The 16,901-nt window shown below is 42.1% G+C and overlaps 2 protein-coding genes across 3 annotated transcripts; one reads left to right on the forward strand and one right to left on the reverse strand.

Annotated features, from left to right (window-relative positions):
• Nucleotides 1–246: 246 nt before the first annotated feature.
• On the reverse strand, nucleotides 247–12,450 carry ehhadh (enoyl-CoA, hydratase/3-hydroxyacyl CoA dehydrogenase). 2 transcript variants are annotated; one of them, XM_084361932.1, is made up of 7 exons: nucleotides 12,361–12,450; nucleotides 9,106–9,209; nucleotides 8,413–8,582; nucleotides 8,070–8,181; nucleotides 6,916–7,020; nucleotides 3,227–3,568; nucleotides 247–2,922 (listed from the first exon to the last, which is right to left on the reverse strand). In XM_084361932.1, exons 3-7 carry the CDS (start codon nucleotides 8,551–8,553, stop codon nucleotides 1,670–1,672), a joined length of 1,953 nt encoding a protein of 650 aa, XP_084218058.1. In that variant the 5' UTR covers nucleotides 8,554–8,582; nucleotides 9,106–9,209; nucleotides 12,361–12,450; the 3' UTR covers nucleotides 247–1,669. The 2 variants fall into 2 exon arrangements, with proteins under 2 accessions (XP_084218058.1, XP_084218057.1); XM_084361931.1 differs by lacking the exon at nucleotides 12,361–12,450 and adding an exon at nucleotides 10,718–11,018.
• Nucleotides 12,010–16,738, forward strand: tmem41aa (transmembrane protein 41aa). Its single transcript, XM_084361933.1, has 5 exons — nucleotides 12,010–12,491; nucleotides 13,674–13,824; nucleotides 14,402–14,563; nucleotides 15,592–15,730; nucleotides 16,007–16,738. The coding sequence occupies exons 1-5, from the start codon at nucleotides 12,310–12,312 to the stop codon at nucleotides 16,225–16,227; spliced, it is 855 nt and encodes a 284-aa protein (XP_084218059.1). The 5' UTR covers nucleotides 12,010–12,309; the 3' UTR covers nucleotides 16,228–16,738.
• Nucleotides 16,739–16,901: the final 163 nt, after the last annotated feature.

The following is a 16,901-nucleotide window of genomic DNA, read 5'->3' on the forward strand; positions in this document are numbered from 1 at the left end:
CCCAAACATCTGGCCATGGCAGGGCGTGAGATCTCTGTAGAGAGCGAGAGATTGATTTATATAAAAGCAGTTTAGCTCCCTCTCTCTCTCTCCTGTCACCACCACGCTGGGTCAGCAGAAACACGACGCAAACCACACGGAGAGCAGTTTTCATTGTTGTTTGGAGAAGTCTGATGAAACAGATCCAAATAAAACGCCTGAATATATCAGAATAATGAGCCAATAATACTTCAATGGATCAATACGTGAGTGTATGACAGGTCTTTATTGAGGCAGCAGATGACAGATGTGGATTAGATCATTATAAATTGTATATACAGTAGAGAAATGTCACACACATGATTAATCAAAAGCCAAACAAGCTTGATATAGTTTTTAAAAACAAACAGTAAAATCATGTATTTTGCAGCCAAGTATAATTCTACAAAGCACTGAATCACCAGTTTATTAGATACATCTGTACAACCTGAGTCATTAAAGGTGCATTATGTAGTTATGAGACATTTTAAGAGAAGAGAAAAATCTTCACTGACTGAATAAACAACACAATTTAAAACTGATTTACTGCGTTTATATCTGAAGGACCCTTCTAAGTAACGACCTTATTAGCTTTCAACAATGTTTTGGGGACCTTATTCCGGCTCGTTTACATAGAAATATATCATATAACTATGTCTGAGTGTGTATTATTACCTCATTAATATTGTAAATAAAAAGTTTGAAACTACCTAGTGCACCTTTCAAAATAAAACCCTTGACATCCACCTGGAACTGACCACCCGTTTACCACAGAACAGTGTTATATACTGTATATTCTGTTGATGATTGCAAGAAAAAGTAATTTTAACTCAATGAAAGTCAGCTGTGTTTACATGATGGAACAAATGACCACCCAGCTACAACTAAAAGAGCCTGAATTTAAAAGGAGATAGATGTCAAGGTTAGGATTGTTGTACCTTCTTTTTAGTTTTCATCTTTTCTTTACTTAATTTTTTTATGTACAGTCTTTGCAGGTATAAATTTTGGTAACTGTATGTGCGCGCTATCCCTGTGCAGTGTTATTTCATCCATATGACAAGTGAATCTCAAGTGACTTTTTCATGATGTCAATAAAGTAAAAAAAAAAAAAAAAGGCCTTGAATACATTCAATTGTTGTATAGAGTGTTGTGCTTGACACAATGTTATTGTGATTTTTGTCTGGTTTCTTTACTCCTCCGTGACAGTAAACAGAATATCTTTGGGTTGTGAACAAAACGAGACATTTAAGGACGTCATGTTGGGCTTTGGGAAACACAGGATGACAATTTTCACTATTTTATGACATTTTACAGACCAAACAATTAATTGATTTATTGAAAAAATACACAATAGATCAATAGACAATGAAATGATTAGTTGCAGCCCTAGACAAAATATTAGAAGCAATAATGAAATCAATACAGGTACAGATGTACCTCATAAACTGGCAACTCACAGTCGGCTAGTCAGATATGTTATGATCACAGAAAGGACATCAGGCTCTTATAATATTATCCACAATCACAGTTTGTATAAAAGATCAGTATTATAATAAAGCGCAGTATAAGTGCAGTTCATTGGCTGTTAATCACAGTGTAAGATCCTCATTATTGAAGTAAAGAAAGAGATTAAAGCTGCACTGTTTGAGATTTAAAGCTGGCTGCGGAGTTTCTTGATGACTTCTCTCCACTTGTGGATGGGTGGGCTGCCGCTGGCCACCAGCCTCCTGAGGAGGCTGCAGGGCTGCAGGTGGGGCACGTCAGGGTGAACCTGGTGGTAGTGCTCCAGCCTCTCCAGGACCTTCGCCAGCCCCACCATGCCAGCGTAGAACATGGGACCTCCACGGTGCCTGGGCCAGCCGTAGCCAAACACATAGATGATATCGATGTCTTCGGGTCCTGCAGCTATTCCGTCCTCCAGGATGTGGAAGCCCTCGTTGATCAGGGGGTAGAGGCAGCGCTCCAGCACCTCCTGGTGGTCTATGCGTCGGGCCACCAGGCCGTGCCGGGCTCGGTATCCCTCAAGAAAGCTGTGCAGCCACGGATCAGACCTGGCAACCCGACCGCCAGGTTTCTCATACTGGTACCATCCCCGGCCTGTTTTCTGGCCAAACCGTCCCTGCTCACACAGCAGGTCTCCCAGTGGGCTGTACCTGCGACCTTGTCGGACTCTAGCTGATGGCCCTGATGCCGAGCCGGGATCCACCAGCCCGTCTCCCTTCCTGACTCCCCAGCCCACATCAAGCCCAGAGAGGTCGGACATCCTGAACACACCCATGCTGAAACCAAACTCCTCCAGCGCTCCATCTACCAGCTCGGGCGTAGCTCCCTCCTCCAACAGGTAGAAAGCTTGGTCAATGTACGGCTTCAGCATGCGGTTCCCAACAAAGCCGCGGCAGTTCCCGACAGCCACGCTCACCTTGCCCATTTTCTTCCCCAGCTGCATGGCGGTGGCCACGGCCTGAGGAGAGGAGCACCGCCCGTACACCACCTCCAGCAGCTTCATGACATGGGCGGGGGCGAAGAAGTGCATCCCGACCACCAGCTCCGGGTTGGGGGTTTGAGAGGCCAGGTGGTCCACATCGAGCGCAGAGGTGTTGGTGCACAGGAGAGCGCCTGGTTTACAGACGGCAGACAGCTGCTGGAAGACTTTCTCCTTCAGGGCCATGTCCTCAAAAACAGCTTCGATGACCAGGTCGACGTCTGCCACAGCCCGGATGTTCCCGCTGTAACTGATCCTATCAAACACAGGAGCCACGCCACGTCTCTTAGCCCCTCGCTCCAACATGCCGGATACCACCTGCTTTGCCTCCATCATCTGCTTCTCCTGGGTCTCTACGGCAACCACAGACAACCCCGTCTGAGCCAGGGCCACTGCTATGCCTCTCCCCATGGTGCCGAGACCTGAGAGGACAAAAGAAAAGAAGCATAAATTACTTTCTGTGCACTACAAACTGTAAATAGTTTTAGCCTGGAAGCTAAAAGTTTCTCCAAAGCTCGCAGTTTTAATGCACAAGCTGCTGAGCGTCACAAATCCAGACTTTCATACATCCAATCCTCCCTGCAGGGAGGAGAGAGTTCATCCATTTACACTCAGCTGAACTGTAAACGAGGGCTTAGTATCCACAGGCAATGTGAATTAGGAGTCAATGTGTTTGTGCCTAATGAAAACACAGACAAAGAGGGACTAAAAGCCCGAAGCTCTTACCAATGACAGCTACCTTACGCACAGACAAGGGCTTGCTCGTGTCCCAGCGGGCTCCACTGGGCGTGCTCCACCTGCCGACGGCTCTCTGCGCAAAGAAACAGTACTGCAGCGCCCGGGCCTGGCCTGAGGTGAAGAGAGTGGCCATCAGCTCTCTCTCCCGCTCCAGCCCTTCAGCGTAAGGCAGGGTGGCAGCCGCCCTCACCGCCTGGACACATGCAACTGGTGCTATAGCTCCACGGGCGCTCTGACGCACCTTCCGCATCGCAGCCTCGAACAGAGCGTCCAGTTCAGCCGGGCGCGGGCACGGGAAAGTGCTGATACGACGGGCATCCATTGACTGACCTGAAACAAAAAGAAAAACACAGAAGAAAAATGACTCTTTGCTTCCGGTTAAAAGTTAAAGATAAATCAGAAGATTAACTCTGCAGTGAGATTTCTGCCTGGAAGCGTTTATTTTCTAAGCTGAAAGTGCTTCCTAGTTTCTATTAGCACCACTTTCTTTTCCCACTTTCTCCAATTTTTCAGCCAGCACTCAGTCTGAGTGTAATTGGCCACTCGATTACTTGATACCCCAGAAGCTTCTAAGAGCGGAGTGATTTGACAGACCATTTCCAAGATAATTGGAGGGACTCTGCCGGTGCATTGTTACAGTTCACCTTGAATAACACCGATCTGAAAATGAAATGAAAGAAGCAACAATTTGGTTCTGGGCAAAATAAGTTGGTAAATTTCCAACTCCGAGAGCAAAGGGGGGAGAAAATTGAATTTTTGTGATTCTCGAGCCTGCGAGCACAATACCAGAGCAATTTTCCAGGTGTAACTACATGTGAAGATTTAATATTAGAGCCTCAAAACTTTGCTACGACGTGTCTGTGGGGAGTGAAAGCTGGGAACAGTGAGACTGTAGAAGGAGAAGGCCACTGTACAACCTTGTTAAAAGAAAAATCTTAATTCTCATTCGTGTCTCCGCTGACATGATTACACGAGACAGTAGTCAGAATCCTTCACAGCTCTGCTAAATTACACTCAGTCGTGGGTCTGGGCCAGAAACTGGGTCATCATGGCAAAGCTTAAAGGGACAGCAGCCGCATCTGATGGGTTATCTCCACTTAGTCCGATGACTAACAATTTCATCTAATGCAATTAAGTCTGCATTAATATACCACAGAGGAAGAACTACTGGTGTCAGGTGCGTTAAATGTACATTCTGCCCACACTGAAATGTCAATGAGATGCAGTGTGACAGTGCAATGTGATTCCAGTGTACTTTGGGAGGGCATTATTGCAGCGGTTAATCTGTAAATGGTTGAGCTGCGTCGATGGATTTGTTGTGCGGCGTGTGGAAAGCCCGGTCGTCCTGACAGATGTAGCGGGCAGATGTTGCAACTACTGGGGTAAAAAAAAAAAAAAAAGTTAATCTCGTCACCAGCAGAGCCTTGAATCTGTGTGTGTGTGTGTGTGTGTGTGTGCATGAGCCCACATCAGTTTAAACTGCTTTTTTCCCGAATACAGTACACACCCATGTGCCAGCTTTACGCCTGTTTGGTGTTTTCTGTTTGCATCTATGCGTGTGACAGACTCCATCTATTCTCTGCCGGTTGACTCACCAGCCGTGCGTCTCAATGTCACACAACATTCACGCTCGCTTTGTAAATTTAGACACATATTCAGCGTCTCCGTTTAACGCCCCTGCTAATCAACTCAAGGCTGGAGTATCCGTTGAAATCTCCGCAGATTTCAGTCCCATCTCCTCAAATCTCCCATCTTGTATGCTGTTGGCTCCTCCGTCTGACTCACTCTAAGCCTCGGCTTTACGAACAACACTCACTTTCTCACCCACTCGCAGTCATCTTGGCAGTGTTGTGTGGGAAAAAAAAAAAGCATTAGTAAAAAGCATAACACTGCAATCATCTTTTTGATGATAAAAGGTTGTTTCACATGCAGTCCCGGAGACTTACCGTTGACATTTTGCACAGATGTGCCGAGATTGTTTTCTAAAGGTGCAATATTAGGCCAGCTAACATGTTTCACAGCAACTTTAATGTCTTAGAAATGAGCTGTTTTTGCCAAGTAAGCTCACGACATTCAGTTGAAGATCACATCTCTGTAGCAAGTAACCTGCTACCCACACTACAGTCATGAAAACATCCTCACAAGTACATTTCATGCAAAAGAATCAAAGGCTCTTTTACAACCAGAGCTCTGCTCAGACGAGGCACCTTCCCCTCGTGTACGAAAACACACAGCAGAGTGGGTGGTGTGTGTTTTAGTTTACGATGCCAGAGGGGCTAAAAAAAAAGTCTTTAAAGCTTAAAGGAATAGTTTTACATTTTGGTAAATGTACTTATCTCTTTGTTGCAGAGTTTGATGAGAAGTTTGATACCACTCTCATGTCTGTATGTTAAAGCTGCTTTTGTGAAACTTCTGTGCTGTGCTGGAAACCGGTCGTTTACGTTATCAGATATCATTTCTAAGCTAACGTTAGCTACTGTTGCTCAGTAGTTCCACAGTTCAGCAGCATTAAACAACTTAAACAGATTGTCCACAGGTTCGTATAGGCAACCGAGAGAGACAGGGGAGGTTATAATCCGCTCACATTTGGCCAATCAATAAGTGATTAATACATATACAATGCTACAAATTGTTACATAGAGCCCCTTTTAATATGGAGCTAAAGCCAGGCAATGGCTAGCTTAGCTTAGCATAAAGATTGGCAGTAGGGGGAAACAGCTAGCCTGGCTCTGTCTGTCCTACAAATAACATCCTGGCAAAACTTCAGCTCGCTGTTTTTACACTTGGGTTTTTGTACAGATTAAACAAACAGGATATGATGTAATTAATCAGTTAGCTTTAGAGGAGCTAGTAGGCAGATTTTGGGGATTTTTTTTAAGTGCTGGGCAGAGCCAGGCTAGCTGTTTCTCAAGGTCTGTATGCCAATGCTAAGCTAATCAACTGCAAGTGGTATGTGTACATTTTAGCATGACAGTGGTATCGATCTTCTCATCTAACGCCCAACAAGAAGCAAATGTAATTCTCAAATATTGAAGTATTTCTTTAAAATAGAAGTAAAATGCACAAGAAGAAGAATCCTCTTCATAAGAGCAGCAGTGGAAAAATTAAAGCATGTCAGAGAAATGCATGATCAATAATCTTAATGTTTCCAATTGAGCCTACTGTCATCTGTCAGCATCGTCATTATGTACAGTAGCAAAGCTGAGGGGGGTTTACCCTTTCAACAGACAGAGAAATCATTCCTTGGAAACAGCAGGGACCTGGCACACTTTCACCATCCTTTCAGTGAGTAAATGAGTCTGATCCACATGCACGGGGAAATCCTCATCCTCCTAAATGACTGGCGAGGGCCCATTATTAATATTCTAGGAAAGTTTGTCCCTTTTCGCCCTTCTGAATAATACAGCAAAAGCAGTGAAGACATCAGAGCACATCTGACAGAGCCATGAAACATTTATGGCTTCGGCAGTGGAGGATCTGCCTGCTGTGTGTTCTGCTGCCTTTGACTTCCACAACCTGCACGCCGACACGTCTCTAAGTCGGACTTGCCCAAAATAACTGCTCTGGGAGGAATCTCTCTTCCTTCAACCGAGTAAATTTTTAAACCTGCGAAGAGCGAGTTGATTTTATACCAGCTGACACCGTGTGTGCCATCCGTTTTTTCTTTTGTGTCTCACCTGCAACACTCAGGGCAAACTTCACAGCTGCGTCCACAGTGTTGTGATCAGTAACCTGATCCACTATTCCAAGTTGAAGCGCCTCGGCAGCAGTCACATGGCGGCCTGTGGGAGACATGAAGGGCGTAAAAGGTCAATATGGGTGGCATCAGACGTTTTATAATTATTAGATGAGGAACAACGAGCTGTTCAGGTGATAGCATCACTGCAAAACCTTGTGTTTGATTCCGATGTCTAGACAAACTGCCACAAAAATGGAAATGAATAATTACAGCTTATCTGAATTTTTAAAATTTTATTTAGACAATCTAAACAGAGCAGTGAATCACAGAGAAGGCTCCTACGGCAGTGCGCATGATCAAACTAAACACATGCTGTCCTCTGCTGGCCATCAGAGTGAACTACCAATCTTTAGGTAACAGTAGCTGCTCTCTTCTGTAGAGGGGTTATATGCAATGTCAGGCTAATCTGAATAATTGGTTTTCATGGCTATAAAGTGTAGGGACATCTGATTATTGTGCTTTAATACAACAAAATGTGAACACAAACAGCATTATTATTTTCATCGTCGATTAATCTTTCAATTGTTTGTTCAATAAAATGTCAGAAAATGGTGAAAAATATTGATGACTTCAAGGAAGATCTTCCTCTACTGATGCAGCTCTAAACAGGACCCTGTAAGGACAACAGACCATTATGTATGGCGACTTCTTCATACTTATTGCTACTTCCCTATATCTGGTTTGGTACTTGAAAAGCAGGGGTCGACAGATAATGGCTTTTCTTTAAAGCCGATACGATACAGATTAACAGAATAATATCAAGGAGATTACAGATATTTGGAAACGATATTCATTTGCAGTAAAAATTTACATTTTTTCGAACAACCATTGATGAAATTAACCAAAGTACAATTTATAGGTAACCAATCAGATGAGGTATGGGCAGGACAGCGTGGAGAGGATGTTGCATCAGAGCCAAAGTAGCACATATTAAATTAGTTAATTTTATCGGCAATCTGACACTGACACCGACAATCGGATAAAAAGGTTAAATATCATCCCCAATAATCGGTCTATCCCTTCTTAAAAGACTATAATATCATTACTTATAAACTTTGTAATAGTTGGGCAAGGTTATCCTGCCTCTGCTACCTGTGGTGATGAGGTTCAAGGCAGCTGGGACCCCGATGAGCCTTGGCAGACGTTGACTTCCTGCTGCAGCTGGCAGAAGACCCAGAGTCACCTCTGGAAGCCCCAGTCTGGCCTGGAAGGACACAAAGGCATAACGTTTGATGAATGGAGGGTGCTGAACACAGCAGGACACCTTTCTCTGGCCTGTAGTTACATTATATAGAAGGGTGAAAAAACTCAAAAATATGTGGTGGTCAAACTACTACTACTGAAAGGTCACACTAACATGTAAGACAACCCTGTCAGTCTGACACTGATGCAGCTCGACCTTAGAGAGACAGAGAGATCAGAGACATGAACTAACTTTAGAGTGTGCGACTCGATAATGACAGCCAAGCGCCACCTCGAGGCCTCCGCCTAAAGCGCTTCCCTCTATGGCCGCCACCATTGGCTTGTTCGCAGCCTCGATGGCGTGGATCATCGGTATCAGAGGAGGCCCCGTCATATTTGTCCCAAACTCCTTGATATCTGCCCCTGTGATAAAAAATTAAACTGATGATGTTATCACACGACACGCTGTTATATGATGTTCATCTAGTTCAACAAAAATGCTTCTGTACATCGCCTTTGTAGTAATTAAACACACAGCGGGAGACTCATAAATATTCTTCAATAGTTCATGTTATTTTATAACAAGTGCAAATGTGTGTTAATGAGTTTCAGGAAATCTTATTCCAATTTGTAAAAAACAACAGTAGTTCTGCCTCCATAGTCGCTTTCAGGCTGGAGTTCACGTCACAAATTGAACCAATTTGTTGCTTTCAATCAGTTGTAGTCGAAAGAAAAAGCCCTTAAGCATTTAATTAAAAAAAGTTACTAAATCCAATTCAAGATTTTTACCTGGAGTATAATTAATTTCTTTGATTGCTTGTGAGGACGTTTTAATTACTCATTGTAAATTATAAAAGTCATTGAGGGAACAGTGTCAACACAACTTCAAAGTTGTGTTGACAATGTGACGTTAAGGAAATAGAAAACGCAAAGAACATGTCCATACCTCCACAGAAAACCCCATTCTGGCCACAGATGACCACAGACTTCACCTTTGGGTCACTGAGTGCTGTCTGGACTGTGTCAACGATGCCCTGCCTCACCGCCGCACTGTGTTAAAAAATGACACATGGTGAGGGATTTACAGGTTTGCTAAAGTTTAGCCTTTTTAATTTTCCTAGTTAGGCTTATGAGACAGGACACATCATTCTGCTACAGCCATTTTCCACAATTTAAATAGTAACATTTAGATATGAGACAAATATATGCTACACAAAATAAACAAGCTTAAAATATCATTACCCACTGCTTATTTTTTTACAGATCCATCCTTGATTCATCTCAAATGCAGGGTTGTGAAGATGTGCACGGTGTAATCTCAAATTCACCACATGTGCATTATTTAGAATACGACATGTATTATATATGCAATATTTTTCTGTAAAATTGGGGCAGCAGTGGCCTAAAAAAGCGAAACGGACAGGATAAATCTTTGTGAGCAAAGTGCCCCTCATTCACCATCACTGAGGTGCCGTTGAGCAAGGCATTTAGTCCCTCACTGCTCCAGTAGAGCAGCGCGTTGACCAGCAGGTCAGGATTTGTTTACGTGCCATACCACAGTATAAAGAGTCAAAGTGCGCTAAAATTTCACTTCAGTAGAAGGTAAAGAAGTATCGTCAGCAAAATGAATTTAAAAGTGTTGCTGCAGCAAATGATTATTTTAATTATCTATCGATCTGCAGATATTTTCACAATTAATCGATTCATTGTTTAGCCTAAAAAATGATGAGATCCAGGAGAAGTCTTCAAATCGCTTCTTTTGCTCAACCAACAGTCCAAACCCCAAAGTCTCTTCATTTCCCATCGCAAATGACAAATCTAAGCAGCAAATCCTCACATTCAAGAAGCTGGAACCAGCAAATGTTTCGACATCGTTGCTTCAACGACTGAAACGATTAATCGGTCATCAAAATAGTTGGCAATTAACTCACGACTAATCGAATAGTCAACTGATCATTGCAGCTCTAATCAAAAGTATTGATTACGCAACACAGGAGCAGCATTATGAAACGTATTATAACTAATATTATTATTATCATCACAGACTTATTTCCATGTAAGCAGCAACATTAAGTTGTACCAGCTCAAGAAGAACTACTTTTTACATACTGCTCACAGTTCATAAGGTCATTACAGGTTTGTTATGTAAAATCTTAATAAGTAACTGCTATCAGATAAAGGTAGTAGAGTAAAAAGTACACTAATTCACTCTGAAATATATTGGAGTAGTAGTATTAAGTAGTATATAATGGAAAAAGTAAGTACTTAAAATTAAACTAAAGTAGAGTACTTGAATATCTGTGCTTGTTTAAATTGATTTAACTAAAGCCTGCCCTCTGGCGCCACCTTCTGTCAACAAATATATAACTTTGTTTTGTCTGACAAGTCGTGTTATTCTCATTCAAGTTAACTTGTTTGCACCTTTTCATGTGCACGTTTGCAAAAAAGCTACTGCACCTCTAGCGCTTCTGTAAAAGGCTCCCAACATATGAACTTGCATACAGTAAGTCTTCCAACAAAGATTACACATGTTGTAAAAACAACATCAGCTCGCTCACCTCAGTGCGTTTACAGGCGGGTTCTGGAGAGTGATCAAGCCCACGGAGCCCGAAACAAGCCTGAGCTGAGCCATCGAGCCTGTGGATCAAACACTACGAGCTGTCGCACTTCTTGTTCAGTGTGCACACTGAACTTTGTAACTTCACTCACTGCTGGCAGGACCTCATCACCTTTAACACACTTCTTACTCCATGAAACCAGGAATACTCCAAACGCTCTTCTTCGTCCGCTGGGTTTGTGTGCGCAGCTGGCGGCTGACGGTAACCACTCGGAGCGTTACCGCCCCCACGTGGCCGGGAGCTAATCAACACCTAAAACTGTCTTTATGTTTCTATTATGTATTTATATCTATTGATATATCTATATAAATGTAACATGTCATTATCAGCCAATATTGTGAGACATTTCTAATCAAATAAAACAAAAAATAACCTAAAATCTGTCTTTTTATGTTTTTTATTGTACATATATCTATTAATATAGGCCTATCTTTATAAATGTAACATGTCACTATCAGCCAATATTGTGAGCACTCTTGAGTATGTGATCAACTTCATCATACTATGTGCAAATGTTTTAATTTAATTCAATTCTTTAGGAAGCAGTTCTCCAGATTGCTTTCTCAATTTTCATTTTTTTGTTGAGATCTAAACTCACAATTAAATCATAAAAAATGTAAAACATTATCAGTAATTTCAAAACCTTTTACCCTGAAACCTCTGTCTAATGATGTCTATATTGATATCTATATTGTCAACTTACTTTATTTTTGTCTATTTAATTCTCATCTTATTTTATGTTTTGTACATATACTCATTTGTATTCTCCTTGTTTAATGTCCTTTCTGTAGCTTTATTTACATTTACAGCTTACATTTGTTTTGTATGTGTATGTGTAACTCTTCATTAACTGTTATGTTTTTCAATAATGTCAACCAAACTAACTAACAAACAAAAAAGCTGTAGGTGACTTTAGATGTGACTCCTGTGCACTATTTGTATTTATTTACAACTCACAGAAACACTTTACTTCTTTACAGATATTGCATGTTGTTTGTCAATATTATACGTGTTATATATTTATATGAAACCTAATTCCTTCCTTTTAGCTGCAATTTATGTATATTATTATCTTCTTGTTCTGTGTGTTTGTAAGTTAACATACATTAAAAAGCAACTTCAGGCAAGTTCCTTGTCTGCGTCCATCTTAATACGTTGCTCGGCTAACTGCTAACTAGCTTCTCGCATGTTACTTATGTTGAGATATTTTTGTTAATAGAGATGAATTCTTAATAAATAAAGTTAAATGTATATTTTCTCATCGAGATGAGCAGTTTGACCAACACAGTGGCATCTGGTGGTCAAACTGTAAACACATTTAGACCGAACCCGGGACCAGTCCAGTACCGTAGCTAGGCTAGCTAACATAAATCCACAAGATGGCGCCCATGAAGCGCTGACAGAACACCAGCAGCCGTTGAGCCTCACAGAAGAAGAAGAAGACGAACCAGCGGTTGGCCATTGTTTCTCTCCGTCGCTCTCTGACAGTAAGGAGGAAGAAGAGCCGGGTCCTGGCCAACAAAGTGAGGAACATGCGCTCACTTGTCGGACTGATCTGTGTTATTGTTGCAGCCAGCTGTTACCTGTACTTCTTGTCTCTGTACCTTCCTGCCGGACCACGACTCCGTCCTCATCACGCTGCCGACAGACAACATGTGGATCCAGCGGAGACCGAGCAGCAGCAGCCCGCTGACAGCTCGGAGGAACCCAGCAGGTGACTGACAGCAGCCTTTAGCCCGATGAGATGAAGTCTGTAATTCTCCCTACAATATTTAAAGAGGTGGCCTATTTACATTGTATGGTACTGTGACGGTACTGTCAACTAACGCTAGCTAATACTAGCATGCTCCCATCTCACCCACATGAAGTACATTCGTTATATAGCTACATATCCACATGAATTCTTCATATCAGCTACGTTACACAATTGTGTTATACAGTAACGAGTTAATGGATTAATCTTTTTGCTACTTAAAATGATAAAACTACTAAAAAGTGACTGTTAATCCATCACAATGTAAGGCAAAAGTTATGATGAGTAGCCAAACATCCAGGTTGCCAAGTTGTTGTCAGGTGCTAATGATTTTAAAATGAGGATAAACAACCAAATGTTTTACATCGTTGTCATTTTGCTCATGATAAATGTCAGTGGTCAACAAAACTGTATAAATCTTAATTTTATTTGTGTAAATACCAATTGTTTCAGTGGTCAAGAAAAATGTTATAGGTTGAATGACACCTAATTATTCCATTATCACTTAATCTGCCATACTTCCACGATTAAAAGATTAGGTTATTGTTAGGTTTATAAGATATCCAAGACATGTGGAGGAGACGGATAAACTACCATTCATGTTCCTTCAATCTACTCATTGATTAATAAACTAATTAACTAGTTTTATCTCCAGTAGGCAACAGAGCTGACCGGTACTCGATTATTGGGCAGATGCCGACACCGATACTCGGGAATAAAAAACAGAGATCTCTCAACAGAGGCAGGATATTTTGCAGTTTAAACATGAACTGCATTATCAAAAATCACATCATAACATAGTGGATTGAAACAATAAACTTCACTGGGAGTTTATTCCATTTCTTTCTGCATTATAATCTCAAAAACTGTTTTCACATCGATGCATATTGGACAATGTGCACACCAATTCCAATATCTGTCATTGACCAATATCGGCTGATAATATCAGTCGACCGATATATTGGTCGAACGCTAGGAAACTTCTGACTAAGTAATATGATGTGTATTTGTTAGCAGATATACTGTGTCAGTACTGAAATACTTTTGATTGCAGTTATATCTTTTGTCCATGTTTACCAACCTCGTCTCTCCATGAAAGAAGAGTGGATGATGTGACTAACTTCAGCGTGTATCTTCTGGCAGGTTGAAGTTCCCTTCAGACTTGGACGAGCTGCGGGAACTGGCTGAGCTCCTGCAGTTCTACAAGACCGAGCACACTGGATATGTCCTGCTGCTCTTCTGTAGTGCGTATCTCTACAAGCAGTCCTTTGCCATTCCTGGATCCTCGTTCCTGGTAATGTAAAAATAGTTTCACATGTTCTCTGTGCTGATGTGACAAAAAAACAATGGACGTTGACATTTCTTTTGTTGCGTGTGTTAAAAAATGATTAAAGCGATTTATTTTATCTTTGCGGGTAAGCTTTTGCTCTGGCATTTTTTAAATGATTGACAGAGAAATATGACACGTGGTTTTAAATTACCCAAAATAACAAATAAATAAGAAATTAGGCTTGCATTTGACCTGCATGTGGCGTGCAGCTCTGGTCTTTCTTTAAAGTGTCACTGCAGCGGATAAAAATACACTCAGCCAGCTCAAACAACAAAGGCATGTCAGACTCTCCTTCGAGTGTCAGCCCTGGTAGACTTTTGTGACAGTTTTCTTCCCAACTTTGTTAAATCTGCATAACAGAGTGTGCAGTGCAGAGAAGAGGCCTTAACCACACACCACACGCTGGTTAAAGTGACTGTCACCCAACTTCTGACACTTAAAACCGCTGTTAGACCACAGAGTTGATACACTCGATCTGTATCGTTACACACACATTGATGAAGTCTTGTAACCCGGGCCTTCTCCACTTGTCATTGTGCAGAACATTCTAGCAGGAGCTATATTTGGACCATACGAAGGACTGCTGCTCGCCTGTGTGCTCACCACTGTGGGCTCCACCATGTGCTACCTCCTGTCCAAGGCCTTTGGAAAACGCTACATCGTTAACCTCTTCCCTGATAAAGTCTCAATGTTACAGAGGAAGGTAAATTTGTGTCACTGTCCACAACTCACTGCAACAAATATTAAAACTGTTAGTATGAAATGAACTGTTTTTCAATGTGTGTAGATCTCTTACATAGTGAGAAAAGGATCTGCACACTGCTGACAGTGCACTGCAAGGTCTAAATGTCCTCACATTACTTACACATGATGCTTACAGTGTGCCAAAACTGTGTCCACACAATGTTTCTTCCTACTTGAAAGGCTCTGGCAGTGCACGTGGGAGCGCTCGGTTGAAGAGCTTGTCCGGTGGGGGGAAAAGCTGCACTTTTTGATTGGCATTAGCTAATGCTCTGGTAACAGAAGGCTGACTGCAAGGCTAACAACAAGCTTACAATGCTTAGGTTGATAAAAGCACAAAACACTCAACATTCAATGCCGGCCGATCTGCTCTACAAATGAGCTTTTCTGTCTCTGTTATGACATCTTCTGTCTGATAAAGCTCAGGATAGACAGACAAGGCCAGAACAAGCTCTTCCCTCATTTTCTCGGTTACCAGGGTGACCAAGTGACAAGTCCCGTCTCATGTAATCTATGATTGGCTGCCTGAAAGAGAGCTACAGTGATGACACCAGCACCTTTCTGAAAAGTTCAGAGATTTTCAACTAGAAGCACTCAGAGCAGCCGGACAAAACAGACAGAGTGCTCTGAAAAAAGATGCTGGGTGCCTTTTCTCTAGGTGGACACATGCTGCTGCTCTCTCCTCATCAGGAAGAAGTGAAAAAAGATGCTGTGGACACACCACATGTGTAAGCCACCAGTGTGAAAAACCATAGCAAAGATGCTTCTTAAAGTGAGACCATCTTGATGTCAGGTTCAGCTCATGTATAACGTGCATAACGTGCACTTGTTACAACAAAAAGTAATCCAAGTACTCCAACGGACTACTTTGTAACAAGTTACCCCCAAAACTGGACACTGACAACCACCAACGTACAAAAAAGAAACTCTTATCTACTGTCCCTTGGTAGATTGTAACATGTCGTTTAACATCTCACCTTTGGCCTCCAGGTTGAGGAGAACCAGGACTGTTTGTTCTTCTTTCTGCTCTTCTTGAGATTCTTTCCCATGACTCCCAACTGGTTCCTGAACATGTCAGCGCCGATTGTCAACATCCCCATCACCTTCTTCTTCTGCTCCGTCTTTATTGGTAAGCACACATGGATCACCTGATTGATAGCCATTAGAGCTGCTCCATACAGTACATACAATACTGTTTTCCTTCCTGGGGTTCCCCTGATACATCATGTCACCACTAAAAGATAAAGTGTAAAGCAGCACCTCTTTGTAGCAGTGTTTATTATGTGCCGTCAGATTTAAATGACTTATTGTGTTGTCCTTTTTACCAGAGCATTTCTCCCACCTCTTAAAATTAACCCTCCAATAATGCTACAGCTACAGTTGTGTGGTCGATCTTCTTCCACAGGCCTCCTGCCGTACAACTTCATCTGTGTCCAGACAGGCGTCATGCTGTCCGAGGTGTCGTCGCTGGATGACCTGTTCTCCTGGGAGCGGCTGCTGCAGCTGCTGGCCATCGCCTGCATGGCTCTGCTGCCCGGCGCCCTCATCCGCCACTTCAGTCAGAGGCGTCTCAAACTGGATGCCCCGTCGCAGAACGGGCTCATCGCAGATAAGAAGGTCCAGTGATTTGTCCTGGTAATGAGTTTGTTTCCCTTCTTGGTGACTCTCAGAAAAAAACTTTATGTACACACATGTGAAAACCTTTCTTTTTGTGGAGGGCTTTTACTTCTCTGGAGCCACCTGGAGATGGAGAAGACTGGCCCAGTGGGATGTGAAGCCAACTATTTTGTTTTACCAAATGTTGGTGTTTCTGTGCCACAACATGTATGTGCACAGCATACACAGTGTATGTATGTAGATGTATGAATGTACAGTAAATATAGGGAGAGAGGGAGGGATTTTAAGGAGACTTTGCTCTTGCACTCTTGTATTACAGTGATATAACTGCTTCAATGTAAACAGCTGGTGTTTGAAGTGCCTGTCATGCAGTCTACCTCCAACATGTGGAAAAGTTAATAGAAATGGAACAGCCTACACCTTTGTAATGCCTGGATGGTGTCAATTATATACTTTTTTTTTATTAACTTGAATACAAATCATGTTTGCAGCATACAGTCTATTATACAACTTGAATTTGTATTTGTTCTTGTTTGACAGTTGCATTTTGCAGTTTCTGTATAAATCTTAATTGTGTATGAGGACAATTTGTACAATTTTCAACTCTGAAAGTCTTTCAAATTGTATAATTGGCCTCAGGTTCAGTTCAGGAGTTGTTCTAAGAAACCAGTTGAATCAGGACT

This window comes from Pagrus pagrus (assembly GCF_965226575.1).
Source record: "Pagrus pagrus genome assembly, chromosome: 9".
Lineage (NCBI taxonomy): Eukaryota > Metazoa > Chordata > Actinopteri > Spariformes > Sparidae > Pagrus > Pagrus pagrus.

Coding starts and splice junctions, on each gene's coding strand:
- ehhadh (XM_084361931.1), bottom strand. CDS start 10,791: ATGGCTCAGCTCAGGCTTGTTTCGGGCTCCGTGGGCTTGATCACTCTC. Junction 8,182..8,412: donor ATCGAGTCGCACACTCTAAA/GTTAGTTCATGT, acceptor GTGTCCTTCCAG/GCCAGACTGGGGCTTCCAGA. Junction 7,021..8,069: donor CTTGAACCTCATCACCACAG/GTAGCAGAGGCA, acceptor TGTCTCCCACAG/GCCGCCATGTGACTGCTGCC.
- tmem41aa (XM_084361933.1), top strand. CDS start 12,310: ATGCGCTCACTTGTCGGACTGATCTGTGTTATTGTTGCAGCCAGCTGT. Junction 12,492..13,673: donor AGCTCGGAGGAACCCAGCAG/GTGACTGACAGC, acceptor ATCTTCTGGCAG/GTTGAAGTTCCCTTCAGACT. Junction 13,825..14,401: donor TTCCTGGATCCTCGTTCCTG/GTAATGTAAAAA, acceptor GTCATTGTGCAG/AACATTCTAGCAGGAGCTAT.